This window comes from Saccostrea cucullata, unplaced genomic scaffold (genome assembly GCF_032062105.1).
Source record: "Saccostrea cucullata isolate Sc308-1 unplaced genomic scaffold, CSIRO_AGI_Scuc_v1 ctg2237, whole genome shotgun sequence".
Lineage (NCBI taxonomy): Eukaryota > Metazoa > Mollusca > Bivalvia > Ostreida > Ostreidae > Saccostrea > Saccostrea cuccullata.
The window spans coordinates 83983-110246 of record NW_026938099.1 but is presented as its reverse complement, the minus strand read 5'-3'; the positions used below and the strand labels follow the sequence as shown (position 1 = coordinate 110246).

The 26264-nt window shown below is 31.4% G+C and overlaps 1 protein-coding gene across 1 annotated transcript; it reads right to left on the bottom strand.

Annotated features, from left to right (window-relative positions):
* Positions 1–3305: 3305 nt before the first annotated feature.
* On the bottom strand, positions 3306–25501 carry LOC134249435 (sialate:O-sulfotransferase 2-like). Its single transcript, XM_062731787.1, has 8 exons — positions 25472–25501; positions 21713–21863; positions 12455–12574; positions 11323–11450; positions 8751–8901; positions 5150–5329; positions 4045–4160; positions 3306–3777 (listed from the first exon to the last, which is right to left on the bottom strand). Exons 1-8 carry the CDS (start codon positions 25499–25501, stop codon positions 3640–3642), a joined length of 1014 nt encoding a protein of 337 aa, XP_062587771.1. The 3' UTR covers positions 3306–3639.
* Positions 25502–26264: the final 763 nt, after the last annotated feature.

The window sequence follows — 26264 nt, the reverse complement described above, 5'->3', positions numbered from 1 at the left end:
ATTTTAAAGTAATGTGCAAAAAGATATTTCTTACTCCCAACCGCTTTTGAGATAATACAAACGCTAAAAAAAGCAACAAAAATAAAACGAAGTTTTATCTATATAAATAAACATTAGTAGTAATGACTTTGAAAACTTCAGTCCTAAGTCAAAGAACATAGCTCATTAGCGTAAGGATTTTTGATAATCAGTGTTCTCGTAGTTCTCTACACATACGAGGAAAAGCAGGAGAAGGAACCAGAGTGGCCTGTTTGTTTACATTCAGCTGCGGTACCAGATTAATTCTGATTCTGACAAAATCGGTATTAGGATTGAAAAACTCACTGTTAGTGTCTTATCATTTATATTCATAGTTTTAAAATAATTTTTTCATCAGAATATAAACGTGATTCATGTAAGAAATTCATGTAAGAAATTCATTCTACTGGGTTAATGAGCCCGGCTCTCTGTACTTCTGAGTACTTTGATTATATATGTCGCATTAATGTGTGTACATCTCAGTTTTATAAACGATCTCGTCGTTGTCTGTTCATTAAATATTTACAAACATTTCTCAATTTTATAAATTTTCATGCTTAAATAAACCTGATCAGGCTGAACAGGCAGTAAAAGTTATATTATTGCTCGTTTCTACAGAAAAACCTTACAAAGTGTCATTTTAATAAATCCTAACTTTGCAATACTTTGCAAAATATAAAATAAACTGCGTACCTGACATGTATGCGTAATCTAGATGGATATTATCACGCTGTATCTCTTCTTCATGTCTTCATGTCTTGACTTCGCAAAAAACGTGCCGTTTTCGTCGCGGATTTGCGACATATTTTCTGTGCTTTCAAACCTTTCACGTCCTTGCATTTACATTTTTTATCATTTCAAAGCTTTTTTCAGATACATGTAGATTTCGCGTCTTTCTTTAAACATTGTTGAGATTATGATTCTTTGAATAATTTTCTTATCTCTTGTAAAAAAGGCTTCTTTTAAATGGTGTCTGTACACATGTTGACTCTAAAAATGCACTCAACCAAATCAAAGCGATATTTTGAAATGAAGTACAGTACCGAACAGTCCCCGGGACTGTTTTCTGGGACTGCTAAAGCAGTCCCACAGTGGTCCCAGAGCAGTCCCGCAGCAGTCCCAGCGGTCCCGGAGAGCAGTCCCAGCAGTCCCAATGGGCGGAGTTTTATTAATTTAATGGGCGGCGCTATCTCAGAAATGAGATTTCGATAAACAATGGAACTATAAAAGGCAGTTGAAATTGATTCTGAGTAGTATGCCAGGAATTCTTACATGTATACGAAGGTCATTTATGAACAATTCGTGCATAGAAACAATTTGAAATAAAGTCTATTTAAGGAAGAAGGCTTTCACAAATAATTGTTTGAAATACACTGAACATGAATATTTAATCACAATTATCTGGTATATTAAGAATTCAATTTCTTTATTTTCTGTGGTTGATACAGGTTCCCAGATTTAATTTTTATACAGAAAATTAAACTTAAATTGATTATTTGCCACCAGAATTAGCTTTAAATAAATCTCATCATTCCATACCATCAGAATACTCTAAAGGCATTTTTTATACCCGCCACTTGAAAAGTGGGAGGGTATATAGTAATCGGTATTTCCGTCCGTCCGTAGGTCCGTCTGTTACGCTTTGGGGTACCCATCTCTTATCCGCAACTCCTCTCATACCACTGAAGGAAATTTAATGAAACTTTCACATATTCCTAATTACATATTGCCATTGTGCACCTCCTATTTTACTTTTTGATCTAACATATAGTTTTGATTTTCCAGAGCAAAACATGGACAATGCCATTATATTCATATGGGAGGCGGGGTATCATTAGTGAGCTCATTGCTCACACTACCTCTAGTTTAAGTATTGGGGCTTTTGAAATTTTTTTTTTGTTAATTTTGCCAAGTATTTTTTTTTCAGTCATGATTATTTTTACAGTGTGAATTTAATTACTGTTAGTTTCTCTAGCCCTATAGTACTTTTTAATGTGTTTTATTTGTAAACGATTGAGTGTACATCTGTAAATCACCAGAATGGAACCGACGGATTATGTGCAAAATTAATTAATCCTTCAAGAAATTTATACACATTTCATTTATTAATATTTTTTTTATTTCATAGATCGAAATTAGGGTCATTGTTTGCCAGCACGATCAATGATGTATAACACTTGTACGTATACACAAATATTATGCAGGATTGATTTTCTGCCCAAAAGCGATTGAAACCGCAGGTGTTGATATCATTTTACACACATTAATCGACCAGGTAAACACAAGCAAAACAATAAAGAAATAAATCACAATTCCCGATATTTTCAGACGTTTATTTTTAAAATAAATGTACTCTTTTAATAACCTGTTTATAATTTAAAAACTAATTCATTAATAAAATTTCCAAATAATAATATACATTATTTATGTTACAGAAGAATGGTAGCATAATATATTTCATGGTCATTTAATAAATTGTTAGGTTATTTAAGGGTTGCATGGAATACTCATTTTAGCATGGTACATGTACTTGTAAAACGTGTAGCTTTTCCAATTAAATAATCTTATATATAACTGTAATGATTTTTTTTTAAATAGTGCCAATGCATATTTTGACTACATAATTTTACATTAAATAATAAATTAGGCCTACATGTAGATGTTTTTTTCTCATAAACCTGTATTTTATTTTTAGGGATAAAAATCTTCTCCTCTCCTGACTTCCTTATTGAACAACGTTATTTTATATAAAAATGATTCTAAACTACTTTTGTGAAGAAAATACAGTCTATAAAAATATTAAATAACTATAACATTCTCTACTTATTAAAAGATTAGAAATCCTTGCTTTTTTGATAGTTTAAACTCCTCTATGCTGGAAGTAAACAAAACAGCTAGGAGCCTGCAAATTCAGAATACACAAGGGGGCGGAGCTATCATGTCACTCAGAACCTTTTTCACACATGAGTGAACAAAGCAGTTCCAGAAAACAGTTCCAGGGACAATCCCAGAGTAGTCCGAGAGGAGTCCCATAGCGGTCCCAGAGCAGTCCCAGAGCGGTCCCCAAGCAGCCCCGGGGACTGCTTTTTGGGACTGCCTGGGTGTCAGGTTGGGTCTGGTTGGGTCTGGTACTGTATCTTATAACATGGACGTATCCTGTTCTACCTGAATCACAAATCATTTAAAAAGAAGTCCTAGTAGTAAACCTCTTTGCATTAATATCTAATAAGTGAAGAGTATCTTCTAAAGAAAAATCATGAATTGTGTTTTGTTTTTAAAAAGAAAAAAACCCAAAATTGGTAAAACCCTTTGATATTATAAAACGATTCCCATTACCTTACAACCAAAACAAAAAAGCACATACACGTGTATTTCATTTTCATTCTACAAAATGGACTCTTGAAGACTAAAAACTGTAGAAGCACAAATTTTCGTGGGGATAAAATTTCGTCGATTTGTCATCAAGAGTATTTCCGTGGGCATTTAATTTCGTTGTTTTGAAAGTAAACCCATTTAAAATTTCGCGTAGGATTTAATTTAGTTGATCATTTTTAACAACAAATATTTGTGCTTGTACATTGTTAACAACCAATATCCGTGCTTTTACCAAACATTAATTTTTCAGAAAGGAAGTAATAAATATTGAACAAGCATTTTTTTGCTTTGAAGATCTTTAAAGCATAGTTGCACAAACAGATCAGAAACTATATTAAGCAGCTTACTTTTCACTCTCCTTTGAGGTATTTCAAAACCTGAGCCCTGAAAAAATATTTGATCCAAAAATGAAATAGATTAATAAATCCATGACCAAATGTAGTTCACGCAAAACCAGAGTACACTATATACATATGTTTTTCAATTTTAACTAAAGTCATTTGCTTATCGGAAAATATATGTTATCTAAAAGTGGGAAATGAAAGTTATATTAATATGTCTTCAATGAAATTTGAATGATAAGTTATAGATTCTTATGAATGAGGAAAGAATGAAATTTAAAAAAAAATCTGAAAAACATGTTTACAATACCTTTTCACAAATTAGATAATCAAGCTTTTCAAAACAATTAACAAATTCACAGGTAGTCTGGTTACATTTCTGACACTGATGAAACGTTTCGTTTTCATGGATATCAACAGCAACACCTGTCAGAAATTGAAACTGAGTCTCTGTGGAGCAACTAATAAAATGCATGTTTTAGATATTATTTATGATGAAAATATTTAATCCACAATTGTTTGCTTGATAAAAATTTCGACAATGTTGCATTTTTGTTTTCTTTGATATCAGAAAGACGTCGAAGAAATATCAAAGTACTTATATACTTCCCGTCCTCCTGTATAGCCTTTTTGCCGAGGTCTAACGGTCTAAAATTCCGATTTGCTAGTTATAGGCAAATGCCAGGAATACCCTGGTTTATATACTACATGTTTTATTATTCATATCTTGGATCAATGTTTGCAATGTCTCGAGCATTACATATAATTTAACAAATGTGTAGTGCTCCGTCAATTCAGGAGACGACATTTTCACAATCATTTTCACGGGAATTGCATCGTAGAAAATAGTATATTTCTGCAAGTACTTCAAATATCACGTCAGAAATCTAAATACATATTAATTAATAGAACAATATAAAGATACATTTGAGAAAATTGACGAAAAATATCGCGAATTATAGAAAATGTATGATTTAAATTTTGGATTCCGCATGCTTTTGTTTCATATTTCTTGTCTTGCTCCGTACCTCTTCATCAGTGATATCAACACAGCGATATTTTTAGAAGAATTATTTTTAAAATACACAAATTTTGCCCAAAATTTATTGAAATCTAAAAATACATATTTCTGTGAAATTTCATAACTATATGATGTCTGTAAGAAAAAATAATAGCAGAGTCCGCGTAATTTTTGAACAACTCTCGTACGTATACATCTTGTCAAGATTCATTTGTATGCCTGCACTGAAAAAATATTTAATAGTTGAACGCCATTTACATTTTAATTAAAAGTGGGATATATGTAATACAATGTCATGTTTAACATTCAAAAAATAAAAAAAAGACTAGTAGGAAGGGTGTACATGCAGTAGTAAAAAGAAAAAAGATAGTAATAAAAGTTATAGCTTTCTCACCTCGATCATACCCAGTATACACTTCTTTTGCGATGCTTAGCCAGGTAAAACCTCTCTGTTTCCTTTGTAATTGTTTACATGCCAAAGTAGAGTCAGTCAAGGAGACGTTTCCAATTAAGTACGACGAGGGATACCGTGTTTTACAAATCTGCATTGATGATGTCCAGTTTGTTTTTATCTCTGTTTGATTGATATTTATGTGTTAGTATTATGTAAAAGTCGACAAGAAGAAATGGGGGAAAAATCAAAACTGAGACAATTCAGGTAAATGTAAATCAATCAATCATGATATTCAACAATAAAAATTGTAATCGCATATTTGAGGTAGTCGAGGTTTTTTTTTCAATGTTCATTTTAAAATTGAAATAATTTATTAAACACAAAGAATGTATTCCATTTTACTTACAGATGATCCAAATGATGGGAAGACATGTCAAATTATTACTGGCTGCATATTATTATTGAAATGTTAGGAGAAAGTTTTTTTCTGTAACATTTTTTACTAAAATTAAAACAATAAGCTACACATAGATTAACTCCAACATATCGAATCAGCATCCAGCATTGTTACATACATGTATAACTCCCTCGTTAAATTAATTGAACTGTTATTTTATTTTCTATTCATCTGATGTAATGTGCACTGATGGGGTTTTACCGATATAAAATAGTTCCTCATAATTCAAAAAGACTTTAATACTTTTAACAATCATTCCCAACGCTGAATTAGAGGTCTTGATTTCTGATAACATTGAACACATTGCTTTTTCAAGAAAAAACTAAACTCCTAAATTTGCCTACCTTGTCATAAGTCTTTTGAAAAATTATTTTATTTAAAATCTTTCTGATTGTATTCAAATGAATACTCCAAATCTGATTTTAAAACGATGCTTGAGTTTTTGAGTTGACAATGTCTATGTAGTTTTTTGAGATCAGGTCTTCCAACAATCAGTTTAAATCATGTTTCTACAAACTGCATCCTGTTATTTTACTGCAGAACTATTTTTTCATAGGTTTCATAGGTTTGTACAAGTAGCAAAATTCATTCTAAAAACCCTTTCATTGGAAAATCAAAGTCTCTCTTTATGTGGTCTTAAATTCAATATCTCTAGATGTATCCACGAAGTTTTATCAATCAACAATATTAATATATAAAAAATAAAAATATAAAGTTGCATCAATAAAAATGAAATCTGATTTGGATTTTCGTAAAAAATATTTTGGTATACAAAAAATTTATATAAACCATTTTTTTTTTAGAATAAAAAGCCATTGTCCACAAACATTTTGGACACCCTCGTATGTCACTTTGAACTCGAAAAAAAATTCTGCAGAGTCTCTGTCACATTTGTTTCATATTTTGGTATTTTACCAGAAATAAACGTTAATCAGAAAAATATCTCTGAATCCACAAAAGTATGTAAATTTATCCGCAATATTTCTTTAAAGTTAAATATTAAAATTAATCATGTTATAGGGGGAAAATAGTCAAATCTCCAATATTTTTGCAGAAAAAGCGAATTGGAATATCAGCAATGATTTTCTTATTGCAAATTGATCAAAAGATATATTTTAGGTTAAAAAGGATAAGTATCAAAGCATTCAGAAAAATTGTCTTTTTTTATACTGATGTGGTTTTTCCCGTCATTTATTCTATTATACATAGGGTAAAAAGCCTTTACAATCTTTTGCAAGACACCACAAACTAGTTCTTATTTCATATCATGCTAATAAGCATTGGTATCTATTCAAATAAAATATTAATTTTTGGAGTTATCCTTCCTGGCTGAGGCTGCGATAGATTAATAATCTAAAAGAGATTGTCATAGGTACTTTATCATAAATAGGATATTATAAAATGAAATTCTAAAGAGAAAAGGGAACCCCGGTAGGGGACTTGTATTGCTTATGCAATATATTCAGAATACTTGTGTTTGAAGAAATATACCATTATTACCTTCAAATTGAGTTTCGCAGCACAGTTAAGGTTAAAGTAAGGAAGCGGGGCCTAATTTGTAGGGGAAATGTTTACTATGACGTCACACATAATATAAGGTCTTCAAAGTACCATAAAAAGAAATTATTTGCTATTTCAAACAGCTGGATAGCTGTATACTACATTCAAACTTACTATTACATGTAGTTTGTCGTTTGTTAAATCCCACACAACAGTATATAAACGATGCATCGATCGCAATGCACTTGTCAATGTGACGTCATCTCGCAACAATGACCCAGTTTGTACACAGTGGGAGGCTGATGAAGTCACATTTTGTACAATGAAAAATGTCTTTTGTTCTTAAATAAAATATTATTTGCAATTAAATAAAAAAGGCCGTTAACTTGGATGCGATGTCTATTTTAGTATTTTATTGATCAACTGTCCGTACATTCTCCAGACAAGTGATACTGTCGCGTGTTTGTATGCAGATACATTGAAAAAGTAATGGAAGGGCCCTAATATATCGATTTATTGCAAAGGCAAACCCTCAATGTATCTCGCCAAGTTTTTACACATTAACTCAAGAAGCATTAAGATATTTGAAAAGTGCTCCGAATCTCATGAAATTTTGCAAACAAATTAATTATAGCTATATTTAATGTAGCTGACCAGCAAACACTCAACCTGCTGCCCAACAAATTAAATTTTAGCAATTAAAAAAGGGAATCTATATGGTTCGCAGCACTTCTCACAAACTATATATAGTGTTGAAAAGGATTACATATTAAACTAAGATTTTCAACTTGGTTATGCCCTTGCAATATTGGAATTTATAGATGACCTCTAAACTGCAAGTATAATTGCTAAAATCATGTGACGTCGACATCACGTGACAAGTTTAAATAAAAAATCTAAATGTCCCCAACATGTAGAGTAAAACCACATTACATTCTTTTGATATTAGTGAAGTCCTAAAAAGAATAGCCCATCCTAATAAAGCATTTATTTTTTATCTCAAGAAATCGCCGATATTCCCATTTGTAACCTTAACTTTGCTGGGTTATTTGTCTTAGTTGATTCGGTACGCAACAGAATGGCCAAAAAGTTCTTTTTCAATGTACTTTTGAGATTCATTACTGATTTCATTAAAGATCAAAATTGTTAAAACTATATCATGATTCAGAAGGGATTTTAAGAGAAAAAACTTATTAAGAAAATTGAGATAGCGTAAGGTAGCATTGCTGTATGATAAACTAGTTTATTCTTCAATTCTTTTGTTAGTGAAGGAAATAAAAACATGAATTCATCAACAAAATTTATAGGAGATGGGAGGATAAAAAAGATTATTATGATATTCTTTGATCAAATAAAACAATATTACACATTGCCTACTTCTTCAGTTAAGCAGGAATGATGGATGGATGCAAAACACATGCTTTCATATATTCTGGAAAAATACTATAAAATCACACATTTTCGAATTTTCTTAGTTTAAGGAAAAAATGTGAGTTTGTTGGAATTATATTTTGTGGATGAAGAATTTTTAGTTGTAATATCTGTGAAAATAACATTTCATTATGGACATAGATTCATGGATCTCTTCATACCTCGAAAACCTCGAAAATTAACTCCCCATGAAAATAAGTGATTTCACAGTACCTGTCTCGTAGTTTAGATTACTGTAGATGTTGATCCTGTCGGCACCACCACAACTTTGACTTTCGTTCCCACTACATTTTATATTACATTCTCTTTCAGGCTTTTTAATAAATGATGTAAAAAAATTTCCGCAAAAGCAGTCTCCACCAAACTGTAATTAAAAGAAATATCATAGTTCTGAGTGGGATTACGTATTTCTCCTCAGTGAAAAAAGTATTATTTCTCAATAAAAAAAAAGGAAGTTCAGAGAATTGCATTTCCCCGCTTTCGGTGTTTTATCGGATGGGATGTCATAATTTATGGTAAAATGAGTCAAACATGAATATCTTCTCAAATCTCAAAGCTAATCACCAAAGTTATTATTTTTTTTAAATTAGATCAAACACGAATGTAAAGTGGTAAAAAGTATAGCTTTAAAGTAATCTTAAAGCAATATGAGCTGCATTGATTGAGAAATTTATTTTGCTGGTTAATGCGTTATTATGATTAATTTGTACGTATTTTAAAGTTTTATGATCAATTACATCAAAATGAAATTTTTAATTGTTTCGGAAGGTATATTTCTCTACAATTGAAAATATAGCATTATATAAGAAGACAATATTGTACAGGACGACAATAATGTAATATTCCTTCAATTAAAGCTTATAAAAAGCCTTTCTATAGCAAATATGAACAACAAAAGTTTATAAATGTTCTATTATTTTGTCGTTGAAATAGTTGATTACAAATTTGAAACAAATTTTTCACATGACAAACTTGCAGCTCATATTGCTTTTAATTTTTACAACAGATAAAAGGTCAAGGGCACGAGGTCAAAACTCAGAGTATTTGGTAAAGTATGACTAAATATACTATGATGTTTGACCCCGTGACCTTATGTCACGTTTACGGGATCAAAAAATCATAGTATATTTTTTAAAGTGTTACTAAATACACAATATTTGACCCCGAGACCTTGACCTTGAATTTATTGTAAACAATAATGATACATTCAGGTAGAATTCTTCTCTGGTATCTGACTTGATGAAATATTCAAAGTATATTTGATTATATGCCTTATATATTTAGGTGAAGGAGATTCAAAAGACCATGTTTTTCTTTCCTAATAAGAATTATACAACTTAAACTAGAAATGGTAAACTGTGTTTGAAAACTACATGTACCATGGACTATATTTTTGGCGGAATGGAGGCGTATGCAAATATCCTCTTTTCTGTCTCTCTAAATTATTATAGAATAATGAATTTAATTATAGTTTTTAAACAATCAAAGACTTGAAGAAATTTACAGATGTAAGTTGAAATATTCATTTTAGGAACTTTTCAAAATATGTTAAATAAATATTGTTTTTCAAACAAACTAGGACTACGTTAGCTTTTAAAAGCTTCCAATCTTAATACAGATTTGAACCAAAAATCAGTAAAAAGTATTTTTTCTCTCTCAGTAAAAGGTCAAAACTCTTTTTGTTTTTGTACCATTTTGAACCTTTATTTGATAACTTTATTATATGTGAAAATAAAAAAAAATTAAATATAAGAATCATATAAAAATAAGTAACATATCTTAAAAAATTAAGAAAAGTAGAGGAAATTCGGATTATCAAATATTCATTTCAAGTTAATTATTTATTTTAATCTGATATCATCTGATAGGCCCTATGTAGTAGAATCTTTGATGCAAAAAGAAAAAGTATGCAGTGTTTTGAAATGCCAGTAGGGGTTGTATGATTGGCTTAAGTATTTTTTTGATTCTTAATAACCAGGCGAAGATATAACCTTCACCTGACCTTGTGTCTAATATAAGACTGTCAAATTTAATCTTACTGATACTATCATTTAGTGATGTTGTCTTCTTGATTCTGTGAAAAATTTATTATGTTTTCATATACAAGAAATATGAGAAGAATCCTACTTTAATTTCAAGTGAAATAAGCATTCTGAGAGTATTGCATAAGCAATACATGTCCATTACCGGGTTCCCCTTTTTCTTCAGGATGTCATTGTATAATATGCAAAAGATATGACCAAGGTAAAACTGCTTGATTTTCAGGTTGTGAATGCCTTTAACCTAATAAAATAATCCACATTAAGACTTTATTTCAACTCATTTTTCAACATTTTTTCTCGCTTGGTATTTACCAAGTTGACCATAGGAATTTAGCGTAGCACGAACCCGATCTTAAACAATTATGAAAAAAAAAATGCCATAATTCTGTCAAAAATCAATGAAGCGAAACGAAACTCAAACTTGATCTGTAACTCACCAAGATATACTCACATACCAAAATTTAGCTCAATATCTGCAAGCGTTTATAAAAAATTGCGGAAAACCAAGTAGGACAGACTGACTGACAGACGGGGACAGACAGACGGACGGACGGACAGATGCAGAGGAAACCGATAGTCCCCTCCCGTTTCACCGGTAGTGGACTATAATATGAAAGTCATCTTTTTATTCAAAAGTTATGACCAAGGTTTACGTTTTTGTGAGAGACAGAAAGCCGGACAGACGGAATGACAGAGGAACGATATTAAACGTTCCTGTAAAACCCGTTGGCAAAAATGCGAACCTCAACTCCATAAAATTGGTAGTCTGTACAAAACTTCCTACAACTTCCTACAGTCAATGTAAAGTCTCCTCTACGGCTGATTCCAGATAAAGTTCGATTTTGCTGGTCTTGAAAACATCCTAGATACTCTATAAAAGAGAAGAAAGAAATCAATGGAAAGTTCATTTGGCTATTGCTATGCAATTCTTTAATTGCTCTCGAACAGAAAGACACTCCACATCAGTGAAAAGATTTTTGGACATAGTGAAAATTACATCGAAAAAAGGAGTAAACATTGAGTTTATCTCTTTGATTTTCAATGCATGGTACCTGGCATATACCCCAAGGAAAAAGTTAGAAAAACAACACTGTATCAATGAACAGAAATCACTGTTGTATACTTCCACTGAGAAAATACATGTAATTAACATGTTCATTTAATTAATTAAGGTCTTTTAAAATGTTAAGAATACTTAAATTCATTACAAATTGAGTTATATTTAGAAAATTTCTATGTATTGAAATTTAGACCAAAGGGCAGATCACTCTAACTGTAGAAAAATTTTATACAGGTATAGGTTTTAACGATTTTTATTGCCTTGAAAATCAGAATGCAATTTAAATCCATAATTTTTCTTTTAGAATTGCCGAATATTTGATCGGTATTGTGGAATAATTGTGCCATCCACATACTTTTTGTCAACATCGATTGCCACCATGGATCGTTGAGTGATATTTGTTTTACATTAGAAGTGAAGGCAAAATTGATTTTAGCGAAGCTGAGCTGTAAATATTATGTTGATTTCTATCCCAGTTAAATGGAAAACATGACAGATATATGCTAACATGTGTTTTTTATTTGACTACGAGGTATTGGTAACTCAATGCATTTCTGTAAACATTTCCCATAGAAGTCCCAGTGGTGCAAGTTTTCGGTTTCTTATGACCGAAATCCGTCATACCTATGTGAGAAATTGCTACGTTATGAAAGACTGGGAAATGGTGTGACTATTTTATAAGATTTCTTTATATTCAAGTACCTTACAAGCTAGTTTTGCTGGTGTTAATAGAGAGTGGTGTATGCCAAGGTATCTCTTATTTCAATCCTTTTTGCTCTGTTTTTATAAGATGTGTACGTGTACTTGGATGTTACCTTTATAGACACAGGCTCCAAAGTATGACTCGGAACAATTTGAAGAATATGAAAACTCCTGCACAGAACCGCCACAGCTTACTGCAAGACATGATCCCCCTCTTTTCACTTTTTCGGCTTCTATAAATTTTGAAAGAAATATTATTATTTACATTTATAAAATCCTTATTTGACACAGAACTTTTCTTAAGCATTTAAGCATGAGGCTCAAGTGAACTCTTCCGATCAAAGTGCGCCCGACGTTTGTCAGTTGTGTGTAAATTGTTCACATATTCAACTTCGCAGGAACAACTTGGCCAAATTCATTCAAACTTGCTCCAAAGCACCCTTGTCGGAAGGGAATTAATGTTCGTTCAAATGAAAATTCACATCTCCTTTTTAGGGTATATAATTAAGTATAGATAACTATTTATTATAGGGTGAGTTCACCATGCATCGGACACATACTTTGCTTCGGACAACTTTAGGCAATAAACTCTCTTTTGACTTAAGAGTTCCGTGTATTTATGTGTTTCTGTCTTAAAGATGAAGATTTAATTTTTCTTATGATACCGATTGTTATTATCATGTTGTGATAAAAATACCCCGATAATGGCCTTGAAGTCATGTCATAGTTTACATCATCAAAAGGGAATAACAAAAATTGATGATTTTGCAGTTTTTAGAGTTATCGTTCTTTAAATTCGATTTGAACGGAACGAGTCAGACTTTGGTGAATTTTGTCAAAGATTTGCAATTTTAAATGAATTTTAAAGAAATTTCTCTTCAATGTTTGTATAATTCTTTTTAGAGCTGGTTTTTTTCTAGTATGTTCATTTCTCCGTTCATCGGACACAAATTGACCATGCATCGGACACTTTCCGATGCAAAGGTAATCACTGCCATTTTTCATACAGAACCCTACTGACATCTGTTTCTGTCGGAAATAGAAAATAAAAAAAAAACAAATTTTGGTCAAAATACAAGTTATCCCTATATGAGGTCTAGAATATGACTTAATTTATTTCTACAAACCAGAGTATGATAACCCATGAGAAAAAGGCGCGAATTACCGCATTACAAGCATTTTAATATCAATTCTCTGTAATTATCAAAATTGGTTAGCCACGCATAGAAAAACATTTTGATTTTTTTATAATAATTTTAAGCAGCTATGTCATTAACTGTAAAATCTAAAGTGGGTTTATGAAATAGACCCTTGGTTGCCATAGAAACGGGGTGCAAAATTCTCAATTTCGTTAATTTTGAAAAACGTGTACTTATCAAGAAAAACTGTGTCCAGAAATGAAAAGGGATAACTTAATATGTTTTCATTATTTGAATTTAATCCTACAGATTAAAGTAATTATATCTGTAGTTTTAATTTAATCTCTCAATAGTAAATGGACATTTTACATATCATAACATATCAGATATGTGATTGGTTTAGTGAAGTTTTTGGAGGCTTAAAACAAAAAAGGCACACTGATTACAAATTTAGTAATAATTAATTATGAAAGGCTGATATTTGATTATATCGAAATATGTAAAATATTGGTGGGAGACCCAAAGATGTAAAAGGAATTCAAAGGTAAAGATTACTTTTTTCTACATTTTGAAGCATTTTTTGCTTCCTAATTACTTCCCTTGAACTACTCTTTAACGTTTGGAGGTACAATGTGTATTTAGTAAACAGCAATGAACATTTTCTGGCGAAAGATCTCATCAAAGTTTTACAGTCTGGAAGAAGAAAAGAAGGCTAGACATCTTAAACAATGAAGACAGAAGGTAAATTTATGTATATACTGAGCATTACAAAAATATCAAGATTAACAAATGCATATTTTCTTAATCTTATTTACTTACAATACACAATTGTTTTACCGGTACTGGCGGTAGTGGTCAGTAGTCCTTATCAAATCAAGCGAACTATACCTTTTGACAGTTTGAATTAATTATTTTTATAAATAAAAATGAATTTGAAGCATACAAACATCACTTGCTGATACAGCTGACCCCCCCCCCCCGAAATATAAATGTCTATATAGAGATTGTATAAAATCTGTGCCATTCAGTAGGTTTACTTTTTATGATGTGCTGAGAGAGACTTTTAAGTGAACATTATTTATCTTTATGATATAAATTTCCACTTCTGTCAGTTTTAACTCATTGTTTATCCTATTATTTCAATTCTTTATTGGCATTAGGCACATATTTTACAGAATTGTGTTGTTAAGATATTTAACTACAGCAAGTTTGTTTCTATAAAAAAACTGCATCAAACGTTTATAACGTGTGAGCACAAGCATAAAGTAGCTAAGTTTTTTAAATAGTATTCTATATATCAGCAAAATATGGTCATGGTTCATAAGCAGAAAATAGGAAAACAGCATGTTTGTTTTGATGTCATTGTTTTACTTAATAGCTTCTATCTTTTAAACTTTAAATTTATCATATATATCCGAAACTGTACTATATGTATTGACAAAATAGATCTAGGTTAAGAATGCACTGGAAATATTGAGTTATTTTTGTTTATATAGACTCTTTCATTTGTCTGTGAAGTACCGGTACTGTATAATCTATAGTTCAATTTTGTGTGAATAATAATAATCTTTTCAAATAGCAAACAGTAAAAAATATATATGTACACTTGTACATATGTATTAGTGTTAAAACAAAATTTAACTATAGGTACTGTGAGCAATGAGCTCACTAAATGATACCCCCTGCCTCCCATATGGTTATAACTGATGACAAATCCATGTTTTACTGTGGCCGGGAAACCCAAAGTATGTGTCGAATCAAAAAGTAAAATAGGAGGTGCACAATGGCAATAAGTAATAAAGATTCTGTGAAAGGTTCATTAAATTTCACTCATTGCAGTGGTATAAGAGGAGTTGCGGATAATAAGAGATGGGTACCCTAAAGCGTAACAGACAGCGGACGTACAGACAGATGGACGTACAGCTAGACGGACATACCGATTACAGTATACCCTACCACTTTTCAATCGGAGGGTATAATAAAACTATATACATGTACATGTAGAATATTTACGTCTGATTTATAATGATATTTGTTTTATACACACTGACCATGTTTTATAATATTCTAAACAAATTATTTGATACTCAGGCAAATATTCACTACTGGTAAGATGATCACACACATGAACATGTCTGTGTATGAATGAAATGAATTTTCCTTTTGATCATGTTCCTAAGAAAATAATTATTTTCATCATTTTTTCATCAAAGGATTTACAATATAAGATGAATAAAGAAAAAGTAAGACCATTAAACCAAAACAGGACCAAATAGGCCATGACTGAAGTTCAAGTGCATTCTGCAAGACAGTGGACAGCCTAGATTTTGTTCTTTTCAAGGTAACCATTCTTAAAATATGAAATTAAATTAAGGACAGATGATACAAACAAAAAATGGATGCCTGGATTGGTATAAATTTTTTGGCATAATTTAATTGCAAATTAATGATGCTATTAATAAATTTCTAGAATATTAAGAAGTTGTAAACCTTCTGTGATGTTCAAAAGTCTGCCCTCTTGAAACTATCCTTATTAATCTATACAAATATTTTTCACTTCAAATTCCATTATTATGCAATTATGAATTAAAAATTAAAAAGTACTTGAAGAAAGTTATTAATTTTACTGATTTAAACATGACCCCAGTTGTTATTTTCAAATTCTTTGACAAAAGTTTGTTTGTATCATCTGTCCTTAAATTGTTAAAAAATATTTCAGTTTTATATCTAAATTTAAACCTTGCTTATTTCTTTTTTTTTTTAAACAAAATTTAATACCTGTCCAGTAACAGAAGAATTATTACACTAGAATAAAGAAAACAACTTTCTAAAGGATTACATACACATTTAATTAGCTTGAAATCAGTGTATATTGGAAAGTGCAGGAATTATTTACCATTGCAGGTTGATAAGGGATGCCATATTTTAAGTTTGAAACCAGGCAAGTGAAAGCTGAATTCCAACCTACTTCAACATACTTGTACCCACTGTCTTCAAGATATCAGTGTTTGAGATGTCAAAGTTCAAATATAATAGGAACATGTTTATCATATTATGTGATGGCATCCTCAAATCTTATGCTGTATAACAATATGTTTTAGAACTTATCAAGCTTTATCCTGTACCTTGCCAAAAAAAACTCAACTCAGCATAATTCTCATTAACTAATTATCAGTTTTATATGCATATGTCAGTGTAGGTCATTACTGGTACATGCCTGACCAACAAAAACTCTAAAATTGAAAAATCAGAGACATGATTTTCAGAGCATCAGAAACAATAGAATTTGTCACGTAAATCTAATGATATGTACCGTAGTTGAGAATGCATGTACTCTAAATGTTGCAAATATAAAAAATAAAAAAAGCGAAAGGTTCTCTTGTTTTCAGAATTTATATTTACATGTGAAAAAAAGAAAAGGAGATTGATATAGTTGGTGTGATGAGATGTTGGCAGGAACCTAGTAAAATGAAAGGAAGAACTTCCTTGAAATGATACTTGTGGGGGACAGTGTCTCATGGGGGAGGGGCATTCTTTCAACTGACTTTACAGAATACAAAAGATCCATTGCAAACCAAATTATTAATTATATGCCAAACACTATGTTTAAAGTTTTCCATTGTTGGATATTTATGTTTAAATCCAAGATAACTTACCCAAGAGGATGTGTTTTTTTTAAACCAATGTAATTTTTCTCAAGTTTAAAGCCGTGTTTCATAAGTTTTAAAAGAAAAGATCAGAAGGGGGGAGGGTAAATTTTTGACTTCATTTAAAGTATCTGTGGTTTGCAGTTGCCCATGAATTAAATAAAAAATTATACAAAGTAACAAGGTGAAATGAGTAAAAAATTATGAATGTCCTGTTTGTTTTAGTTTCATTTCAGAATTTTTCAAGTTTTACCAAATCTTGAAAAAGTAAAAGCCACAAGGTTTTGCAATTATTTGACATAGCATTACAAAATGCATTATATTTTTGCAACATCATAAAGATGCAAATTTAAGATGCCAAAAATTTTAGTTCACATTCACATTTAATTCATTACACAGGTTTTATAAAAGAGTAAATAAGTGTAGTTTTGGGAATATTGTTACGTTAAACGCAGCCGTTTTGGTCAAAAATCTGGTATTCCTGTCTCCATGGTAACAAATCTTGCATTCCCGTTTCCATAGTAATAGAGAATGGATAGGGAAAATTTTATTTCATATTAGTTTCAATCTAAGGGGATAGTTTCAGGAAACTTGAAACATGCCCTGGATAGTCTACATGTACTTCAAAATTGTCAATTTTACGGAAGGGGGGGGGGCATTTTGTGCAGGTGTTCACAGTTCTCCTATCTAAGAACATATTTACCTGTATTAATGCTCTTGTAAATGGGATGTGAATATTTTTACATGACACTTTTCCTAGAGATGGACTAATTTTACTGTAAATGACATCAAAACAGGTAGAAAGGAACATTTCTTTTCTATATGAACTTAATGAAATGTGCATATGTTCCTTGAAATACGGAAATCTTGCAGATTTTGGGTAATTTTTCATCAGCTTTTTAAAAAAAATGTTTAAGTGTCCCATAAATATTTTAATGTGTTTAAACTATCTTATGTACCATCTATACAATGCACTGTTTCCTGAATTTCAAATCAGTGTGCAAAGTATTAAAAATCGCTTTGAAAAAGGGTCTAAAATGGTAATTTTCTCAATTTGGCAAAATGCCCAAATCCCCAAAGGTAAGCGTTGTTAAGCCATTATGTAGAATTACAGTTTTTAAAAAATTATATTGTTATGTTAGAAAGGAATAATGGTAGTTTTGAAACAAAAGTAGATTTTCCCATTCTCTTGTTTCTTTTAAGTTCATTTTTATTCAGTAAAACCTACAAAATCACGTTTTTTGGTCAAATTTTAGGAAGAATTTACAGGGGAAACAATAGGTGCCGTTACCATGGCAACGAGACATTTTTTGAAATAAAAAAATATAAAACCATTAATGATGTGACAATGTGAGTACACACAAAAAGTTTCATAGAAATTGAAAATGTAGCGTGGCCAAGCATTATTGATATTGTTTGATAATTACAGAGAATTGATATTAAAGCATTTGTAAGGCAAAGTGAGGCATCTTGAATCGTTCTACATTTGTGCAACGATATCGTCAATTAAATTTCAGTTGAAGGTTATTTCTTAGATTAAAGGTAAAAGTATATCCATATCAAAGAATTTAAAGCACTCTAATAAAGGTATGATATTTTCCCAGTCCAAATACCGTCTGTCCGATGCATGGTAAACAATGTCCGATCCATGGTGAATTCTGAGTTATTTTTAAAAAACTCTATTTTTATATTTTCTCAATAAAAAGCATATAACTGTGTCCAAAATTTATATTTTAATCACATACTAAATGTTAAACTGCATTTTGGTAGTTTTCCGTCCATAGCGATATCACTAGAACTTGTTGAAGTACAAGGGTGTCTGATACATGGTGAATTCACCCTAACTCTTGAAAAATCTTCTCAATAACCACTGGGGAAGAGAAAAATGATTTTATTTAAGAACTTCTATGTATTTTGTAGAATAATTTTTCCAAAATGTTGGGCCCAAGGCCAGGTAGATGTCTCAACAGGAGGAACAGGGGAAAAAATCTTTAAAACTATCCTTCTAAAAAAAGCGAAATAATGATTTGTCGTATTTAAATAAAGCATCACCAGTTTTATATAAATTAGGGAATAACTATCTTCTAATTTGGTATTTGCGACCGTTAATGCTGATTTAACGGTCGCAAACTGAGTTTTACCGGCGACGCGTAAGCGTAAGTTATTCCCATTCTAATGCAATCCATACATTTTTTGCCGTTGTTTACAACTTATTCTGATGAATTTTGTTACATGAAATACGTCACAGAGCATTGTGTTTTTGCGTCGCTCTATTATGACGTCACAATGAAAAAGCTTTCACGCTCGTAAATGCTTGTTTTACTGCTTCAAACATCAGTGCATTAGCCAATGAAAAAGTGTTTTACAAAACAATTGCATTAGAATTTCAAATTTTTAAATCATGACTACTGAGGGAAGGACGGAAACCACAATGAACAATAAACGTTTTATACTGGAAAACATAGCATATTGTAAGAATCTTTAAAATATTTTTCCAAGAAAAAGCAAATTATTTTATCGTAGTTGTACTTTTATGGGAGAAACCAATGTAGTGTAGATTCAAGCTTTTTTTTTTCAAATCAATACCTCAAGGTAGATTGGAACACAATGGGAGATCAAAAGTGACATACAAATATAAAGGATTTTTTAAAATTTACTCATGAACAATTAAGTAATGTATAGTCATATTTTTATGGGAACACTCTCAATGTTACATGTATGTATTTGAAATATTTCAATTTATGAATGAAAGGGGCATGGTAGGGCCATAATATGTAATCAAAAATTTACATAGTAACATGAAGCGTAAAAAAATTGCAGAAAGAGAGCAGTAGGGCTATTGTAACTCATGTAGATCTGACCCATTAGAATCTTGTCTGTTTGTTTTGTTTGCTTCATGTCCCTTTCACGATTTTTATTCATACCGAGACGCAATCACTTGTCGCTGGCCCTGGATATCTGCAGATCTACTATTCTTGGAACTTTTAGCCTTTAAGCAATAACAATTTTTTTCTCTTGTTAGAACCTACTGTGACACAGGACCTCTAATTCTACGCTCTCATCTAAATAGCCGGTCTTCATATCGCGCAGTTGAATTCCAACCCGCAATATAAACCCAAATATTAACTTCCCCGCGAGCAAACGCTTTCAGCACGTGCACTGCCCTAAGCGGTTTTTTTCTGTAATCTCTTTACTATGATGCTAAACATATAAAAACCCAGAACTCTTCTTAACTGAGTCGAACGTAGTTGAGAAATGAAAATAATAACAGATATCTAACATGCTATATTGTTTCTATGCATTTTCAACCTTATGATTATTGCCAAGTAGAGTTACAGTGGTCATCGCAGGGGGAATAAGGAAGCATACAAAATATTCTCCCTTGACTAAATCAGTGCTACATTATGACGTCAAAGTAGACGAGATGACGTCAATTTTAGAACACAAGTTTTCGAAATATTGGTATACTGTAGAGATGTAATTTAACTCTGTAAAATGAATAAAACGTGTAAACATTAACAAAATTAAAATTTTCTTATTTTGTAATGCTGTATCTGTCATTTTGATTAAAATCTACCACCGATGACGTCATATGTTATACATTAAGTAACTTGGGAATTGATCATGTCGTGTAAAGACAATTTGGTTTGGACGGCATGTACAAAGATACATAAAATGGAATTTAAATGCAAATATCGTGAATATTTTTATATGGAGTTCTTTTAATAGAACAGGTATGCTAATTTATTTTCATTGATTATATTCTCTTTAAAAGACTGTCAGCTATATACGTATCCCGGTCGGCCTCTCCTCTGTCATTTGTGACAAAAATAATGCAACAGAACAACAGTTACCTGTATATTTCAAAACATAAGATTTGTACAGCTGGAAAGTTTGCCTCCTAAAATACTTGGAAAGTGCTGCTAGAATCTGAGTTTAGCATGGTTTTACGAAAAATCTCGGCTCATATGTAAAAAAAAACTCAAAACAATGGGTAAGGTTTTGTGCGAATGTGTTGAATAATTATTTTACTGATCGGACAGTGGGATTTTAGCAACACTTTTTAGGCAAAATAGATTTTTTTCAACTACATTATTTACTCAAAGAAATAATTAAACTCCGGGGTATTGTTGCTCTGTCAGCTATTTTATTAAGAACAATTTCGCTATTACTAGAAGTCACGTGATGTAGTGGTGGTGGTGGACGTCGTTGCGTTAGATACTCTTTTATCTGAATGCAATGGATAATAATAGTTTACGTTTATCGGCGGTTTGGGTAGATTATCAAACTTAATTTTCTTCAATAAGTCTAAATTTCCCAAAAAAAATGACATATATGCTTCTCGACGTACCCGCGATAGAACAAACTTTACATTTTTTATTAATGTTCTTAATATTAACCTAAAAAGGCGGTTTTGCATTTATGAAAATGTTTCAACAATTAAAAGTGGACCATAATATCTTTCAATAAAATTGTAAAAGATGATGGATATCAGAAAACTTTCATAAATTGAATAAAAAAGAATTATACATTGTAAATATTCTTAGATTGCTGAATTGAAATGCTAGAAGTGAATTTGAAATACCTAAAGTATATAAAGTATATGCATTTGGCCCTCCACATTCTAAAAATTTAATGGCTCCTTCATCTCCGACATCATAACATGATCTGTTGCACTGATCTGATGAGATGGTCTCTGCAAAAACGGGGTCTTCAAAGCAGACACATTCTCCTGACTAAATCATTTTGGAAAACAAAGAGTTCATTGAAGTAAGGAAATGTTACTTCTTCTTATATGTAAATTTAAAACTATTTTAGAAATATTAAGTTACATGTGTGTTGCAAAAAGGGATGTTCGCACTATATATTTCCGAAAACTTAACTATTTCAGGTGTAACGTAGAAGATTGACCCAGGTTGAAAACTGAGTCTGGTTGCATTTTTCATTTGCAAATATTTAAGACCAAAAGTTGTGAAAATTTTACATGAGGTCATTTTTCAACAGCTTGGTGATTATGATTTTTAACTGTTTTTGAAAGGGAAGCTGTTTTACATGATTTATCTGTATCCACTTATGCGTTTAAATTTCAAAGTTTTTTTTACCAGAATCAAATAAAAAATATATATGACTGACATCATTTTGAATTAACATGTGTGTGAACGTTATTGATCGGTATGCAATTTGACTATTCTTTTGTTTTATGCCGCATCACTTTCTTAATTTCACAGCATTTTTAAGCAACTCTTATATTAGATTTAGTGCTTTACAAATATTTGTATAAAAACAATACATATCAAAGTTCAAGTAAAAGAATGGTGATTTAAAGGACCCCTTTATACTTCTTCTTACATTTGTACGTCTATTGTGATTTATAGCTTTCGTGATGTAAAACTAGGACAGTTCTGTATTGATTGATTTTGCCCAATTGCAAAATTCACGGCTGCATATTATTGGAGTCCTTTTTAAAAGTGGTTCATGCTTTTTACAGACTGTTAATTCGAAATTGAAGATAATAACCGGTTAATCTAAAGACTGATATTGAAATAAATATAAATGTTTAGTGTAAATTTAATAAATCATAGTTGTGAATATAAACTCATTACTATGTGTTGCTGAATTTAGAACGGGTTTTATGATCAAATTTCCAAGACGCTGCCCTGTTTATAAAAGATCAGGGTCTAAATTTAACGCCTTTGGTCTCCATGTTCAAAACTGAAAAATGACATCCTCTGGTCATTTTTTTTAACCCGGACAAAAAAATCTACCTTACAAAGGGACACAGGTAGTTTTATTGAACATCTTGACTGTGTCCATGATATAACATATGTAAAAGATACCTGAATTCCAAAATTAGTTGAATGTACAGATGCACATATCTCTTGACAAAAACCTGCCGATGTAACGTTGAAATAAAAGTTTTACTTCTTATGTTCATTGACGACGTTAGAATCATAACACCCTAAACAAGGAAAACGACATCATTGTAATGACAGTGGCATGTGTCACTCTGCATGTTTTTTTTTTTGTAGGAAAAAAGTATTATTAAAAAAGATTGAGCTTCAAAGGTAACAAAAATAGTACCTAAAAGTTTTATCCATTGCGAATATCGCCTGTAAACACCTGTCCAGTGCTGGACAGAGTTCAGAATTGCACCACCAGTTTTCAGGGTATCATTAGAATTGATGCAATGTTGTTGAGCTTCAAACCAGTTCCATGAGTTTTGTATGCAGTTGGTAATATTAACTAGATAATAAAAAAGAAGAAGGTATGGTTTTAGCTTTGATGCGCCCTAAAAATGTAATAACATCAAAAAGTTTTGAAACTGGCTTAAATATTAGTTAAATAAATGACTCTGATAAATCAGGAAAGAATATGGCATAAAGGTTTACCATTCTGCAAATTTGACATCATTAATGTAAAGCATTTCTCTATTCAAACAGAAAAAGCCTCAAAATGGCACATATGAAGGGTGATTTTCCTTTAGAAAAAAGTGTCCACAGCCGTCGCCCACGTTAATTTTTTGATATTTTGTGCAAAATACAATAACAAATCACATATCTCAAGATCTTTGTGGGCGATGCCTGTGGACAATGTTATCTGAAAGAAAATTCCATTGAAAATTGGTGTCTTCTGCAACTTTTTAAGAAAATACGGGAAAATGCACATGTTTATGACGTCATAATAAGCATTTAAAAACACATGTGAGAAAAATGACTTGTATGATTTTTCTGCATTGACTTTCAATTATTTAAAAAGCATGAGTTTTCAACTTTTACACAAGTTTCATGTTTTAGGAAATCACAGGGCAAAATTTGTATGGAAACCATACCTTCTTCTTTATGATGTAAAATAAATTATATATAGTTTATTTTCTAGAATTTAAAACAAGCATTGAAAAAAATACCTATTCGTTCCTTTTCCTTAAAAAAGTAAAGAAATTTGTCATATATTAAAGAAATATGATTTCACTGCAGTAAAATCTCTTCAGAAAAATTTCTTGGTAATAATTAAATGTAGCTAAACGAAGCTTATGAGACCTAAGCGCAGAACACATTAATCATCATTTCGTTTGTGTCTCAATCAGTCCACAATTGGAGGCCAATGAAGAGGACCTTAACTAACATTTTCTGATTGTATATCTATGTACATGTATTACATTGGAAAAAGAAAAGGAAAAATATACATTTATATTACCACTTATACGAGCCTGGTCTCGGATAAATGAGTTTATTTCAGTAACCCTATGTCCTTCCATTCCGGATATCTTAAGTCCTTTCAGATAGATAATTATATTAACCCTTAGTCCCAACCTATCAATCCGGATAATCTAGGTCAATTTATATATACTAGTATAATATTTAGTTGTTTCCTTCCCTTCCTTTCTCGAAAAATCGATAAAACGGTAAGGTCATGGAAAATTTTGTGAAGTTGAATTGTTGCAATGTTTTAATTTTTGAAATAAAATAAGTTTGATTTCATGGGTAACTATCAAGGTTTGTAATTTCAAGCCAAATTAGACCTGCCGATGGTGTAATTTTACTTTGGATTTGGCCAGAGATTTTGTGTTAAGATCAAACGTCGACTAATTGGTCGAATTTACACAATATGGTATAATTTGAATTATAGATAACAGAAATAATAAATATATGGGGGTCAAGGGATGGTTTAACTTAAGTAACTATTTTAAGGAGTAAAACGTATACAATCCCCGATTCGCTTTAAGTTGGGGGGGGGGGGTTCAAGTGCAGAAATATTAAGTCAGGCATACTAATCCGTTTTAAGTTTTGTTTTCCAATGTTATGAAGCCTGAAGAAGGTACTTAACATATTTTGCCAAAATTTAATAGTCTTTAAATGGCATTGACTATTGAACATTCATAAGAATGATTTACGCCGTCGTCATTACTCGCCAGGCGGCGCGCGAGTTCTAAGGGGTATAGAAAAAACTAACATGGCGGATAAATACAAACAGTGGACGGTGCCGCGTATAAAATGCGAACTTTCACAAAGAGGTGCTGTGACTACTGGGAGAAAGATTGATTTAATCGAAAAGTAAAAACATTTTTTTTGTAATTTGACGTACTTATAACTCACAAACAATATTACAGGTCGAAATAAACCTTCTCCTTATGTAAACAATGTCGTCGCATGCCAGTTAGTCGACATGTGCAAATATTGCACGTGCGCAAAATCATAGACATTTTACCCTGTTTTTGTTTTCTTAGTAATAATGAAGATGATTTAGTTGAGCTTACACTCTTTTAAATGATATTTTCTGACTCAATTATGCAGGCTTGAAGCATACGACCGCAACAAGAATTTTAGGCAAGACCCTATAGTAATACCCGAACCAGTAGATGTGTTTTGGCCAACATGCGGCTTCCAGCAGTTAAGACAAGAACAAGACAATTGCTACCCAAGTTATCAACTACCCAGATCAAGTTTATTTTTTGTACAGAATGGCAGGTCAGTGGAAAATTTAATAACATTATTGTAGGTGAAACAAAGTTAAGGTTATTTTATTACCAGTGTTAAAAAAACGTATATGATCTTTTTTACTCGATCATTAGAAGATAAACAAATGACATCCGATATCAAGGTCCTGGCCAGGAGAAAGGAAAAAATCTTCTGAAGGGTAACAGAATTTTAGCCTGCAGTGTGTGTGTTTTCGGTGATGTGTACCTGTCTGGGATAGTTGGTGCAGCTATGAAACAACAGGTTTTTATTTTTTCATTAATTGGCTACCTCAAATATGATCAGTATTAAATTTGTATTACAATGATTTATTCTCTTTCTCAGTATAGAAAGAGTGAAAATAGTTTTAACAATTCATACTTAGTTATGCTAATGTAAACCTCATAAATAATATACAATTTAAGTTTTATACATGCAATAACATTTTTAAAAAATCTCTGAATGTTACCTATACCTATAGTCTTAAAATAGTGTTTTATTTTTAATTTTTTTCAACACTTCTATTTTGTCTTCCAGGTTTCATATAATTTTAAAATAAGGCTTGGAAGAACCCATGGGGAACCCTTAAATTCACACTGCGAGTGCCCAGCTGGGAAAGGTCCACATGGGACATGCAAGCATATTGGAGCAGTTTTGTTGATGGTGGCAACATTCATCGAAAAG

Excerpts from the sequence above, each read along its gene's own strand:
- LOC134249435 (XM_062731787.1), bottom strand. The coding sequence starts at position 25,501 with ATGTTGGCCAAAACACATCTACTGGTTCGG. Across the intron at positions 5,330-8,750 it reads TAATCTAAACTACGAGACAG|AGATAAAAACAAACTGGACA; the intron begins GTACTGTGAAAT and ends TCAATCAAACAG. Across the intron at positions 4,161-5,149 it reads GTATACTGGGTATGATCGAG|GTGTTGCTGTTGATATCCAT; the intron begins GTGAGAAAGCTA and ends AATTTCTGACAG.